This window comes from Lingula anatina, unplaced genomic scaffold, assembly GCF_051362555.1.
Source record: "Lingula anatina isolate TDL-2025a unplaced genomic scaffold, LinAna3.0 unanchor82, whole genome shotgun sequence".
Lineage (NCBI taxonomy): Eukaryota > Metazoa > Brachiopoda > Lingulata > Lingulida > Lingulidae > Lingula > Lingula anatina.
Genome location: NW_028257603.1, coordinates 6,072,595 through 6,087,835, shown reverse-complemented (window position 1 = coordinate 6,087,835; position 15,241 = coordinate 6,072,595). Strand labels below are relative to the sequence as shown.

Sequence of the window (15,241 nt, the reverse complement as noted above, 5' to 3'; positions counted from 1 at the left end):
TAAATCGTTTGGTACCTGATAAGGCATCAGGTGTTACTTGTTCAATTGTTCGGTAAGGGGGGCGGCCACAACTACGACCTTTCCTCTGTAATTAAAAACCTAATTTTAAGTGTTAAATAGGTGAGACAGGAATTCTCGAGTCTTTCCCAGAAGATAATTAAAGTTTACCGTGTCTTACTCTAGTATATGTACAAAATTTACGACAGGTAAAAAATGTCAGACTTTCGGTCTGACATGTATGAAAATTTTGTCAAACTGAAACAAAACCGTCAGGCAAAAACAAAATTATAGCAAGAGGCCAAATTATTTGATTTTTAAATGTTTTCATGCGTATTTTCATCGTTTTCAATCAACTATCTAAGACAGTTAAATATACGTAGGCTTACTTTAATACTAAACTTACTTTAATAAAAAAAATAGAACCCACCCTGCTAAGGGTTATGAGAGACTAAAACCTGTGATAGGTCTACTACATTTAAAATGATCACTTATCAATAAAACACACACAAAAAGGATATTACATACAAAACTTTTCAAACCTCCTCTTTGTTGTTACAGAAAAAGTGGTGAAAGTTCTTGAATTTTTTGTAGGAAGAATCCCCGTGTAAAACTTCACAGCTTTTACTTTCTTTTTCCATAATCTCATGCTTGAAGTCTTTTCTTTATTTTTAGGCCCCGGCCTATTCTTCAATTTTTTCTTCAGATCTTTATAATGTTTTTTTTTTCTCGCATTGTTTACCCCCGAGTTCTATTTGCCGATAGTTCGTTATATCCGTTGTTTAACTAAGCATTTCTGTATTTTATTAAAGCACCGTTGATCTCCTAATATTATAGTTTTTCTTCCCGAAATGTTCAGCGCAAACGCGGTGCCCTGCTTTTGATCCAAACCTGCTATATTTTCCTTTCTTTCTACCATATTTTTCATTCTAACGGGTTTGTTGGGAACTTATTAAACCTCATGTGTCGATCTCGCTTACTGTTATTGTAGCAGCGGGACAAAAAGCACGTAAACCCAGCCATGGTTTTTAGCACCGCTGTAAGTGTTTTGACGTAGCAGGGCTCCCCTACCCACAATGCAATTTCCATTTCCGGAAAAGATGAAAAAGGTCTATTCAAGTCCAGTCTACTTTCACAATGGCCCTCTTCTTGATTGCTATCTTCACCTGGCTAGCTGGAAAGTCAGTCATTCAGGAAAGTGTGGACTGAATGGGTGAGGGGAGATAATTGCTTTACCACTTCAGTTGAAGTCAGACCAATTATAGTCTTACTCACTGGAGTTTCACTTCATTTTAAGTCTAAAGATCAAATTAAGAGTCCTCACCTAATCTTTAAGATCGCTTCAGTCCAGTTTTGGACTAAATTCCCCCTAAAAACCAAATCAGGCCCACTATTGATGGTTTTACTTTGTTGGTCATCATGGCAACAGTGCCTAAATTAGGGTATTCTTCTATTTTGATGCAATATGTATTAAAAAATGCTCGACAGCATAATAACCACTAATTTTTATAATATATTACTATATTATAATACTTATATCAAGGAAGTTCAGAAAATGTGCCTAGCTAAGGTCTTTATGCCTATGGAAGTTAGAAGTCACACTTTGAAAATGCCAATTTGTCAAAAATAAACATTTCACAAAAAACTATATAAATTCTAGAGAAAAATGCTAATTGCGGCCATTTTGGATTTTTTCAAAAAAACCCCAAGGTTAGATACTGCTATGCACTTGTATACATATCATAGCAGTAATGAGGATGTGGAGAATACTAAAAAAAATTCCATTAGATTATGAACAATAGTATATATCCCCATGAAGTTAAAACCTATCCATGTGGAAAATATGGAAAAAGGCAGCCATCTGGAACTTACCTTTACAGTCAAGAGGAGCACCCATTGGTAGTATTACTGTTAGCCCTCTTTCCTCAAATGCTCGCCTGATTGCATGTAATTCCCCACTTCTCTCCACTTCTAGATCACGACAGACATGGATGGTTGCTATTGTTTGCCCATTACATTCCCTGAATGTACAAATAAAAGCATTTTCATCTAAAATGTGTCATTCCAGACAATAATTTTCATGTACCTCCATGAGATGAGGTAAAAATATGAATTTTTATAAATTTGGGCTACTCTGAAGTGCCAAAGAAACATGCCGGCATGTTCATTTTTTTACCGGAAATTTTCCACCCAGCAGGATCTTATTTTCCCGGCACGATTAATAATTTGGCAGTCACTGTGCCGGTTGGAAATATTGTTAATTGTTTCAGAAATGTTGATGATCATTTCATTGGACAATTTCCTCCATTCTGAGATTCTGAACATAGTGGATGATTGAATCTGACAAACTGCAATGATATGAGTTTATTTCCATTTTTGACACTTTATTACACAATACACGATAAAAAGTTTACCATCATTTTCACATAATCAACTAACAATGTTGTAAAGATACAGGAAATGTCAAACAAACACTTTTACGTATCTTATTAGTTTAATAATGAGACTGTTAACATGCCTAAGAATTGAATCTGAGGAAATATGAAAAAACAGCACACCTTCTAAAATAATGGCACGATTATGCTGATTTACGAACTCAACCTGCATTTTAGTAAAACTGTCCACTCCTGTGACTTTCATGACAATTGGCCCATCTGTTTTTCTTACATTGTGTTTACAGTGTTGCATATATGCTGAAAAATGAAAAAAACAGCATAACTACTAAAATAGTGGCCCAATCATGCCGATTTTCGAATTTGGTCTGCGTTTTAGTAAGAGCGATTACTCCTGTGAGTTTCATGACAACAGGCCTATCGGTTTTCCTTGAAATGTGTTTACAGTGTTGCATATATGCTGAAAAGTGAAAAAACAGCATAACTTCTACAATAATGGCCCGATCATGCTGATTTTCGAACTTGACCTGCATTTTATGAATATTCATCAGCTCTGTAAATATAAAGCCAAAAAGTAAAGCTGCCTTCCACTTATCGTGTTTCAAGGAAAGTGCACGGCGCCGGCGATGACGGGGACGACAGACGCAGGTGATGGCAATATGTACAGACACATCTATATATATTTACTGTACTGTTTGAGAACAGTAAGTGACATGGTTTTTCTTAAATGGTCATCATGGGAGCAGTGCCCAAAATAGGTTTTTTTTTCAAATTTTGATGCAATATTAAATAATGTTTAACAGCATAATGACCATCAATTTTTAATAATAAAATATTAGTATCATGGATATTCAGAAAATGTGACTAGCAAAGGTCTTCAGGCCCATGGAACTTCAAAGTCACAACTTGAAAATGCCAAAATGTAAACAAGACAGCACTGTTCTGAAATGTTTTTTTTCTCCATTTTTAACAATTTTTAACATAAAAAAAAATTAACAGTTTACTGCCATTTTTATATGATCAACTAAGAAAATTGATAAGATGGGAAAAATATCAATAGAGCAGTGTTAAATGTCCAATTTCTTCCATTCTGAGATTCTGAACATAGTGAATGATTGAATCTGACAAACTGCAATGATATGAGTTTATTTCCATTTTTGAAACTTTATTACACAATACACGATAACAAATTAACCATCATTCTTACAAAATCAACTAACAATGTTGTAAAGATGCAGGAAATGTCAAACAAAAACTTTTACGTATCTTATTAGTTTAATAATGAGACTGTTAACATGCCTAAGAACTGAATCTGAGGAAATGTGAAAAATATGCTGAAAAGTGAAAAAACAGCATAACTTCTACAATAATGGCCCGATCATGCTGATTTTCGAACTTGACCTGCATTTTATGAATATTCATCAGCTCTGTAAATATAAAGCCAAAAAGTAAAACTGCCGTCCACTTATCGTGTTTACAAGGAAAGTGCATGGCGCCGGCATCGGCATCGGCATCGGCGACGGCATCGGCGACGGCATCGGCGACGACAGACGCAGGGGATGGCAATATGTACAGACACATCTGTGTCTGTACATAAAAAAATGAAAAAAACAGCATAACTTTTATAAATATGGCCTAATCATGCTTATTTTCTAACTTGGCCTGCGTATTATGTCTGTACATAAAAAGGGACACCAACAGTGTTGTTCTTGACAAGCTCTATAAAATGCAAAAAACAAGAGTTCTCAAAATATACAAAAAGAAGCGAAAAAAAAAAAAAAAAAAACAGCATAACTGTAAAACTGGTCCAACCACCTGATTTTCACACTGATCTGTATTATCGTATCATTGATAACTCCTGTGATTTTCAAGATAATAGGCCTATTGGTTTTCCTTGAAATCTGTTATCAGTGTTACATATATGCTGAAACAAGGCAGCAAAGCTGTCAAATGTACAGACAAAAAGCAGAAAATAACAATGCACAAAATAAGCCACTGTCAATTCTGATGCAAAAGTACATTATGCTTAACTGCAAATTCAACATCAAATTTTAATTATGCACAACAGGTAATACCAATGTAAGTCAAATGTTAAAAAAGCATAAGGCTTCAGGCCCATGGGAGTTCAAGTTCACACTTTGTAAATGCCAGAATGAGAAAAATGAAAATTTCACACAAAATTGCATAAATTCAATAATAAATGATAACCCAATTGAGCTGGTTATCTAATTTGAACTGCATGCCAATCCTTAAAATCATACTTGTAAGTTAAAAATAATAATAAGTAACACAGTTTTCTTTTCATAATGTTTGTAGTAGTAGTGCAAAAATATTTTTTTCAATTTAGATGTAACATTACATAATAAATTAGTTTTTTAACCCATATTTTTTATTATTGACTATAAATAGCATGGACATGTAGAAAATTTGATTACCATTCGGCTTCATGTCCATGAGCGCTCTAAGTCCCACGATGAATATGCCAACACAATAAAAACTAGACTGCAACTGGCTTAAGCCAGTGGCAGAGGATTCCACTGCAAAATAGGTGTAAAAAAATGCTCTTACAAGGTCATGTGAAGGTCATGGGTTTAATTTGATCCCATATTCTGAAAGAGCATGTGCGAATTGGGGGGGGTGTCAACAAAACATCACTTTTAGCCCACTTCAATATTTCTCCATTATATAGCCGAATGACCTTGAAAATTAGGGTCAAGGTCAAATTTGACATTTGATTTGGGGGTTTTGGGTATATGTTTGGGGTAGTTTACTATAGCATGCTTTGACCAAAAACCAGTGTTTCATGGAGAAACTGCCAAACTCAAGATTTCTGCAATGTCATAAATATTTAAAAATCTATATTAAAAAAAGTAATCAGGCAGTCGCTACCAAGGTACGGCTAACCTTAGATAAATACATAGGGCATCATTTGCCACAATGATCGGGGCTCTGGGCCTTCTGGTTTTTGAGATCTCGGAAACAAACCTTTTTTGAGCCCGTAATAATAACTAGACTGCAACTGGCTAAAGCCAGTGGCGGAGGATTCCCCTGCAAAAAAGGTGTGGAAAAGCTCTTACAAGGTCATGTGAAGGTCACGGGTTAAATTTGACCCCATATTCTGAAAGAGCATGTGCGAATTGGGGGGGGGGGTCAACAAATCATCACTTTTAGCCCACTTCAATATTTCTCCATGAAATAGCCAAATGACCTTGAAAATAAGGGTCAAGGTCAAATTTGACATTTGATTTGGGGGTTTTGGGTATATGTTTGGGGTAGTTTACTATAGCATGCTATGACCAAAAACCAGTGTTTCATGGAGAAATTGCCAAACTCAATATTTCTCCATGAAATAGCCAAATGACCTTGAAAATGAGGGTCAAGGTCAAATTTGACATTTGATTTAGAGGTTTTGGGTATACAGTCTGTCCGCAGATTTCGAGCTGCACGTGTACACTGTCTGAAGCGACGGCCATTTTCGCACTACTTTCAGCAAAATCGAGTGAAAATGGACGACTTTTGAGCTCTTCGTATTTTCATGTGTATTTTTGTCAACAGTTGATGTGATTAAACGATAGATATATAAAAAGAAGCGGGAATATCTAGGGATTCGCTATTTTAAGGTTAGTTGTCATAAAACATAGATTCAGAACGGTAAAATGGAAGATTTATCCACGCGGGTGATTGCAAATGGTGTCCCGTTTCAGGTGTCCGAAATTTTCTATGTAAAGATTTCTATAAGAAGTTTAAATTGTACAAATTTTTAAAAACTAAATCATGAAAGCCGGTTAAACTCGCTTTCTGGCGGTATATATATTTTGTGAATTCAGCTTTGTCCATTTTTTTAAGCGCGAGGTGAATGCGACGCCAAACACTCGCATTTTTGAAGCGTATAACATTGGGGCGTTTAAATTATAACAAAATTGCTATAATGTTTATATCACCAGCGTTTTATATAAATTCTAAAAGCTAAACAAGTGGGCTTCGTGTTGATATAAAATATATGTTGCGTTCGGCTCCCATCTGGTTGGCAAAGTGTTGATAATCCCGTGAAGTCGGTGTAAAAGTTGGCAAAACCGATTTTTTCAAGTGCAGTAGGTTACTGTGACTATGTATCGCAGGAAACGCGAAATATTATCAAACATTAATATTCTCCAGAAAGACGAAATCATAAACTTTTAAATGATATATCATAAGGTATGTCTCCTACAATTTTTACCCATTTTGTGTGGGGAAATATAGCATCTCCAAAACGACGACAAAAATGGAACCCCATTTTCATCATAATTTATGGCGTCACGTGACCAACCTGAAGCACTGGCCCGACTTAGCAAGACTACAAGTTCTCTTAAATATTCTATTTATATAAAAAATATATATATGATATATATAAAAAAAATATATATAATATATATACCGCCAGAATATTCCAAGAGTTATATACTTCATTCTTAAAACATCAAAAATGGTATAATAGTTATGATCCAATCCACAAGAAATCCAGTGTGAATTTTGACCAATACAGAAAGATATTGCTAGATCTAGTTATAAATAAAACAAGATTTTTTAATTGAATAAATATTTACAAAGAAGTACTGGCCTATGACCAGGTTGTACTTTTTAAAGCCTGAAAGGGTTTTGATAAAAAATCATTCAACACCGGTTTAATCATTATATTAAGACCTGCACTTTTGCCTTGTTCTCTTATTTTACTGCTCAAGATTTCTATTTACTAGTACTATTTTTGTCTCTTACATATTAAACTATTTAAAATTAGACCCTTCCAATTATAATTTTAAAAAATATCCCTAATCTATTTAAAATTTACATTTCTGTTTTTAAAAATGCAAAATATTGAAATCTGTGTGATAAACAAAACTAAGTAAACATTTAAAATTCATGTCCTTAAAGCACTGTTCCTGGGAAATGTTCATTCAGCCTCATGAATATGCACTGACCTTGTTAAAAGTTTTTTGGAAACTTTTTGCCTTTAAAATTAAAGCAGATAACAAGGTTCCAATAAACTCGTTGGCCAACTTGATCTGTCTATTCTGAAGGCAGGAGAAGCACCTGCCCCAGCAAGTTATGAATGTTACCTTTGCCAAAACTGACATACAATTAAGATCATCCCCGGCTGAAAATTCATGAATATAATTTGTAAATAAATACATAACAAAGTAAAATGCATTAAAAATTAAAAAAAAAAGAAAACTTCAGTATAGAGTATGTTTCAATTTTTTTTTATTTCCTTAGAACCTTCAATGGCCAGGTCATTTACCTGCTGGATATGACAATCAGAAAACTAAATCAATTTTCAAGTTCAAAATTGGGCCGTTTTCCCAGAGTGTCACCCTGCCACCCAGTGGTTGATAGATTCCTTGACTAAATGATTATCAAAACTTGGCCCCTATAAAACTGCTGTCAAAATTTGGTTAACTTAAGCATAATAATCCCCAAACTTGACCTCCAGTCAGATTTGATTCTTTAGAGAGCACTGTATCCTCTCTCCACCTGTGAAGTGGACAGGGTGAACAAGGCAATTTCAATTAGCATTACTGTATGTATTCTAATCTTTGTCTGGTCTCCTAGCCTTGAAACAAATCCATACACATATCTTTACTTTTATTCACTATAAACATGCCACCTATCTATGTGCTCTTTAAATGCAGGCCACTCTCAGTGGAAGTCTTGTGGGTCAAAGCCCATCCTGTTTAATACTTGAAGAAAGTTTTGTTCCAGAATTTGTCTGCTATGAGAAAGGTTTCTAGGGTAAACAGTATCCAAGACTCTACAAAACACCATCTCTTGTTCAGTCACACCTGCATCAACAGCACCATCACACACAATCGTATGGAAATAAATTTTCCCTGGTCTTGACTAGAACACCTCTTCCCTTATTGTCAGCTGATATGAAATTCGGGAATCTGTTAAAAATAAATATAATATAATGATAAAATCATACATGTATGTAAAGGAAATAGAACGGATAAAGGTATGCTAGTAGGCCTACACATTGTATGTAAACAAAGTAAAACTATAACTATGCAACAAAATATAACATTTCACTGGTACTGAACGTCAACAAGTGCATCTAAACTATGCGAAGGGAGGTTACTCCAAAATCATTTCTATACATTTCAGCGCTTATATGAAACTTAGTGAATGCAAAAAAAAAAAGACTCACCTTTAAGTCTGCAAACCCAAAGCTATGTAACTTGAAAGGCAAACGGCAGATTTTTTCCATTCTAAAACCATGTTATGGCAGCGATATGGTCGATCTGCAGCACCGATGGCGTTTTTTTCACGTATTATTTTCCATAACAACTGTCACTATGACAATGACACACTGTATACTATAAATATACACTTGAGAAGCTGAACATTCAATTTTTTAAACCGAAATGCAAGATTTGCCGAGAAAATCGCTTTCGAGTCACTTCCTCAGTGCAACGTGACAGTCCCAGTTTCGACTGACCTACATACTTCGAACTAAAGTAGGGATTTCACAAAAAAGGACGGTTGTACAAATTTTTCATTCTTTTTGGTTCAATTCTAGCATATATAGTTGCATAAATCGTTATAATATCAACAAAGTAAGTTTGTCCATTTTTTCTACAATCATTTCATTTTAGGGTACAAAATTACACGATCCGCTTGCGAAAAATGCGTGTGCTCTTTGTAGACAACTGATACAAGGCTTTCGTGGAAATTGAAATGTTCATTTTACATTGTGCGTTTACATCAAGTTCTAAATATTATTTTTTGAAAGTTTCAAGCTGAATAATGAGTTATTCACAGAGCTTCATGGATTTATATAACAACTTCGGATTTTGGAAAACATGGCGCGAAACACACGTCTCAGACTATTTTGTGCAAGCGCGTAGGTGTTTTTGTAATGATCACCGCTTACGCATTGATATGCCTGATCTGCGGACAGACTGATATGTTTGGGGTAGTTTACTATAGCATGCTATGACCAAAAACCAGTGTTTCATGGAGAAATTGCCAAACTCACGATTTCTGCAATGTCATAAATATTTAAAAATCTATATTTAAAAAAGTAATTAGGCAGTCGCTACCAAAGTACAGCTAACCTTAGATAAATATATAGGGCATCATTTGCCACTTTGATTGGGGCTCTGGGCCTTCCGGTTTTTGAGATCTTGGAAACAAACCTTTTTTGAGCCCGTTTGGCCATTAGCGACCTTGACCTTGACCTACTTGCATAAAAGTAGGTCATTATCTGTGGATTCACCTCAGTATCTCTGGTCATAAGGCCCTTAGCCATATGGCTTATACTTTAGGCCTAATGGCAATTTCCAATTTTACAAAATTTGCCTTTAAAAGCCCCTGTGACCTTGAAAAGTAGGTCAAGGGCACCTTAGCCATATGGCTTATACTTTAGGCCTAATGGCAATTTCAAATTTTACCAATTTTGCCTTTTAAAGCCCCTGTGACCTTGAAAAGTAGGTCAAGGTCACTGAAACTGGGTCTGTGAAATATTCTCCCCATGGCTACCTATGATAATTATTTCAGATTTTTTGCGAAAAAAAACGCGTCGAAAGAATAATAATAATTATTCTTATATAATATAGAATTATAATAATACTACCAAAAACAATAGTATTCTCCTATGGGGAATCCTAATAATAATACTACCAAAAACAATAGTATTCCCCTATGGGGAATCCTAACTATAATAATAATAATAATAATAATACAAAAAACAATAGTATTCCCCTATGGGGAATCCTAATGAATATTTCACTACAATGTATAACTTCCAGAAAAAGAAGCCACTTAGACTGCTTTTCCAACTCAGGCTGCATTTTAGTCCTGTGTTTCTTTTTTGAAAGTTTGACAATCATAAGTAACATGGTTTTCCCATAATGGTCATCATGGGAGCAGTGGCCAAAATAGGGGTTTCTTTAAATTTTGATGCAACATTACATAATGTTTAACAGCATAATGACCATCAATTCTTAATAATAAAATATTAGTATCATGGATATTCAGAAAATGTGACTAGCAAAGGTCTTCAGGACCATGGAACTTCAAAGTCACACCTTGAAAATGCCAATATGTGAAAAATTAAATTTTCACAAAAAACTATTTAACTGCCAGAAAAATTTACCAAACAGACTGCATTGCCTACTGAAACTGTATTTTAGTCCCATGTGGTCATCATGGGAGCAGTGCCCAAAATAGGGGTTTCTTCAAAATTGACACATCTGTGTCTGTACATAAAAAGAGAAAACCTAGGGGCAACACTGGGCATATCTCTACCAGTTTTAAAGATATGAGGGGCAGAAAATGTGCAACCTGCAGTTCATGATGAAAAAGTAGGTCAAAGGTCAAATTCAAAGTCACAGTAAGATTGCTAATATGTGACTTCCTATTCAAGTTCTATGGTCGTAACCATGGGCGTATCTTTGCCAGTTTTGGAGATGTAAGGGCTGGAAAATTAGCAAAGTTCAGTTTAATAGTAACTATGTATTAACATGTTAGAGGGGCTGTCAGGGCAAATTTCATTACCTCACACGTTCTTCAGGATCGTTTATTTGCCAAGTTTTCTTTCCCTTTAATTTCTTTTCAACCCTTAATGTGAGGTAAACACCATAGTTTGTTTAAAAATATTTTTTGCTAACCTATATACATAATGGAAATGAAATGTGCATTGTGAAAATCTGACCATTTTGCTTACACAAAAGCTATAAATTTTAACTCGGGGATTGCTTTTTTGTGGTTTGGACTGATGATTTAGGGCCAAGCAAAGACTAGTGAGAATAGGGAATTACTGTTTACCCTCGGAAATGAGTTTTCTTATAGTTTTTGGGACTTTTTTGGCCCTGGCAGCTCTGTAATGGCCCAATTGCATATTTAACCAGAGTAGAGTTTTCTCCACTGCGAATGTCTGCATTTTAAAATTCATTTCCGATTGTTCCCGTGGACTTGGTCCTGTGAAATATGTTCATGTTCTTTATATTTTTTTTTACAAATTATCCATCTTTAATACCTTGTCTTTGAAAAAAATTCAGTTAACTAATAAAGGCTATGAATTGCCCAAAATAGAATTGGTGCAATGATTATTATTGATCTCATTAGAAAATTTTTCCTTCATCATTTCGCATTTTTGTAGACATGTACAATTAATTGAAATTCACAATGTCTATCTTTCAAATACATCCGCAAATGATTCAACACAACTCAGACGGAGGTTAAGAAGGCCATCACAGTTAAGTTGAACAATGTGCAAAAGACTTATCACAGTAAAGTTGAACAATGTGCAAAAGACTTTTGTCTGAAATTCTTCAATTATTAAGTGACTAAAGCAGTATGCTGACAATGGACACAGTCTGGCCAAGGGAGGTTTTAGCCACTCATTCTGGCAGGAGTTCGAACTCACACAAGAAAAAGACAGTGACGCCACAGCTTGACAAGACATATTGGATACTTGTGATAACTTATAGAACTTGTAATTAAAAAGCAGTAGCAACACCATTAAATTTGCAAAAATCTATAAAACAATTCTCTAGTAAGCTGGTTGCATACCATACTGTGGAATATGTACATACATTTATACATATTGAATAAAGAATGTAAACATGATATTCTCTTTTGTTTTGAGGGACCAGTGCCTATTACCAATTTTGCCAAAGATCCAACAATATATAAAAAGCTGTAAAAATATTCAAAGCAGTTAATATGAATTTCTATAGGTTCCTATAAGATTTCCTATAGGATCCTATAAGATTTCCTATAGGATCCTATAGGATTTCCTATAAGATTTCCTATAGGATTTCCTATAGGATCCTATAAGATTTCCTATAGGATCCTATAGGATTTCCTATAGGATCCTATAAGATTTCCTATAGGATCCTATAGGAATTCCTATAGGATCCTATAGGATATCCTATAGGAAATCTTATAGGATCCTATAGGAAATCTTATAGGAAATCCTATAGGAAATTTTCGTAAGGGTGGGCAAAATGCACTAATTGACCTAAAACTCCTAATGACCAGTCCCTAATAACCTTGCGCTTGTTATACGTCACAGGTCTTGCGTAACTACCCACATGCTACGATTTTTCCCTTGGGGGGCAGCAAGCGGACATTTTGTACAGGAGCAATGCAAAGATGGATGAAAACGATACGTCATTTTTAACTGAAGACGATGTCCCCGGGGCGAAACTGCCAACACCAAAAGTAAAGGATCACGCCAACTTTGTTTTGGAACGATGTGGTTAGCCTGTCAGTAGCGAGTTGGGGAGAAAAGAGCAGCATTGATAGCAAGGTATGTGTACACGTGAACCGGCAAAGTTAATGATAATTTCGTGTTGCAAAAGCATAATTAAATTATTTATTTATTTTCCAAACGATATTATTTGAATAGCAGACACATAGATCTAACTAACAACAATATAAAATTTTGATGACATTGAAAATCAAAAGCTGATGTGCACGATAGTTTGAGGAGGACACGGCCATAGCAAGTAATGCATGAAATTTTGCTATATAACACCATATGCTTGTGTCGTTGTTAACTCTGTGGTATTATTGCTGCTCATATTAATACCTGATATTATTTCTCAGGCTACCAAGTACATCGATATATCAACTTATTTTTGTGGCAGTTGGCCTCCACATCATGTGTGCAGGTTATTATTATTATTATCATTATTATTATTATTATTATTTGTTCAAGCACATTTTGATAAAGTGGCTATGCTTTAACAAGAGAAAGTCAAAATTTATGCTGAAGATTAAAAGATTAAATCATCACTAGTATGTACAATTAAAGCTATTTGATTATGCATATTTGATTTTCAATTATATTGATTATGATATGAGGTTTCTGCCTTTTTCTCTCGCCCTGAAATCAATATATAACAAGTAAATTGATAGTGCTTTATTACATTTTTTGCTTTATACTTTCAGATGCAAAAACTGTGTAGAAGTTGGCAAAGTTGTAGAGATTGATGTGAGCATAGATCAGGGGAAACGGTATTAGAGAAACTAGGAGGACAAGACATAGATCATGTACTACATGTAGTAGATCCATCATCACAGCAAGGGTTGTTGGTGTGATCCTGTCCCTGAAGCTGTGCCACAAGTTTTCAACTGGTTGAGTCCTTGCTAAGACAAGTCGCTGCCGTGTGAATGTGCAATATGCACATTCAGCTTATATGTGGCAGATTTATGACAAAAAAGACCTCCACAATATACTTCTAAGGAGTTATCCTTGCATATATGCCTCATCAAAAGTACACAATGACAGTGACTAGACCATTGTCTGCAAATAGTGAGGCAGTGAAGGCTGGAAGGTGCCATTGTTTTTCACTATTAAGAATGACAGTATCTGTTTTTTATTTTTTTATTCATTTTTAACTCACTTTATTCTTTAAAATGCCCATTCAGTTTAAGGTAGGTGGCAATATATGGTAAATCTATCATGCCTGTATGTAGAATTGATCTTGCTCAAATTTCTACATGTATTGAATGCATTATGAAGTTTCCTGACTGATTAATGAAGTTACTTGTAGAAATATCTTGCCTACATACATTTTGTGATGTTTTTACTACTTTATACATATGATTATTTACATCTCATCAGTGGTGTGTGAAAGGTACTTGGTATTTGCATTTTAGAACTGTAGATCTGTGTACCAGCAGATTTATAATGCAGTAATATATGTTGATGTTTCTGAAAATAATCTTCATGTTTGATAATTAATTGGTTTGATAAACAAGGCAGCAAAGCTGTCAAATGTACAGACAAAAAGAAGGAAAAAACAAAATAGGGTACAGTCAATTCTGATGCAAAAGTACATTATGTTAAACTGCAAATTCAACATCAAATTTTAATTATGCTCAACAGGTAATTCCAATGTAAGTAAAATGTGTAACAAGCATAAGGCTTCAGCCCCATAGGAGTTCAAGTTCACACTCTGAAAATGTATAACTTCCAGAAAAAGAAGTCAATTAGACTGCTTTTCCAACCCAGGCTGCATTTTAGTCCTGTATTTCTTTTTTGAAAGTTTGGCAATCATAAGTAACATGGTTTTCCCGTAATGGTTTTCATGGCAGCAGCACCCAAAATTGTGTGTTCTTCTATTCTGATGCAATATTACATAATGGTTAACAGCATAATGACAATCAATTTTTAATAATAAAATAAAGGTATCATGGATTTTCAGAAAATGTGACTAGCATGGGTCTTCAAGCCTGTGGAACTTCAAAGTCACACCTTGAAAATGCCAATATGTGAAAAATTAAACTTTCACAAAAATACTGTTTAACCGACAGAAAGAATTACCAAACAGATTGCATTGCCTACTGAAGCTGTATTTAAGTCTAATGTTTCTTTCTGTAAGTTTGAGAACAGTAAATGACATGGTTTTCCTTAAATGGTCATCATGGGAGCAGTGCCCAAAATAGGTTTATTTTCAAATTTTAATGCAATATTACATAATGTTTAACAGCATAATGATCATCAATTTTTAATAATATCATGTATATTCAGAAAATGTGACTAGCAAAGGTCTTCATGCCCATGGAACTTCAAAGTGACACCTTGAATATGCCAAAATGTAAACTAGACAGCACTGTGCTGAAATGGGTTTATTTCCATTTTTAACACTTTTTTAATACAAGATGAAATAAACAGTTTACTGCCATTTTTATATGATCAACTAAGAAAATTGATGAGATGGGACAAATATCAATAGAACTGTGTCAAATGTCCAATTTCCTCCATTCTGACATTCTGAACATAGTAAATGATTGAATCTGACTGATATGAGTTTATTTCCATTTTTGACACTTTATTACACAATACACGATAACAAGTTTAC

General features: G+C 34.6%; 1 protein-coding gene across 18 annotated transcripts in view; it reads right to left on the bottom strand.

Moving 5' to 3' along the window:
* The window catches only part of LOC147759294 (fasciclin-2-like), a 130,051-nt gene that overhangs the window by 70,521 nt on the left and 44,289 nt on the right, over window positions 1-15,241 (bottom strand). For all 18 annotated transcript variants that reach the window (XR_015331606.1, XR_015331603.1, XR_015331605.1 and 15 more), the window contains one exon: window positions 1,870-2,018. Coding sequence is in view for 12 of the 18 variants with exons in the window: in XM_086998496.1 (XP_086854622.1) it covers window positions 1,870-2,018 (149 nt within the window). In the remaining 6 variants the exon portion in view is untranslated. The remainder of the gene's footprint in view (window positions 1-1,869; window positions 2,019-15,241) is intronic.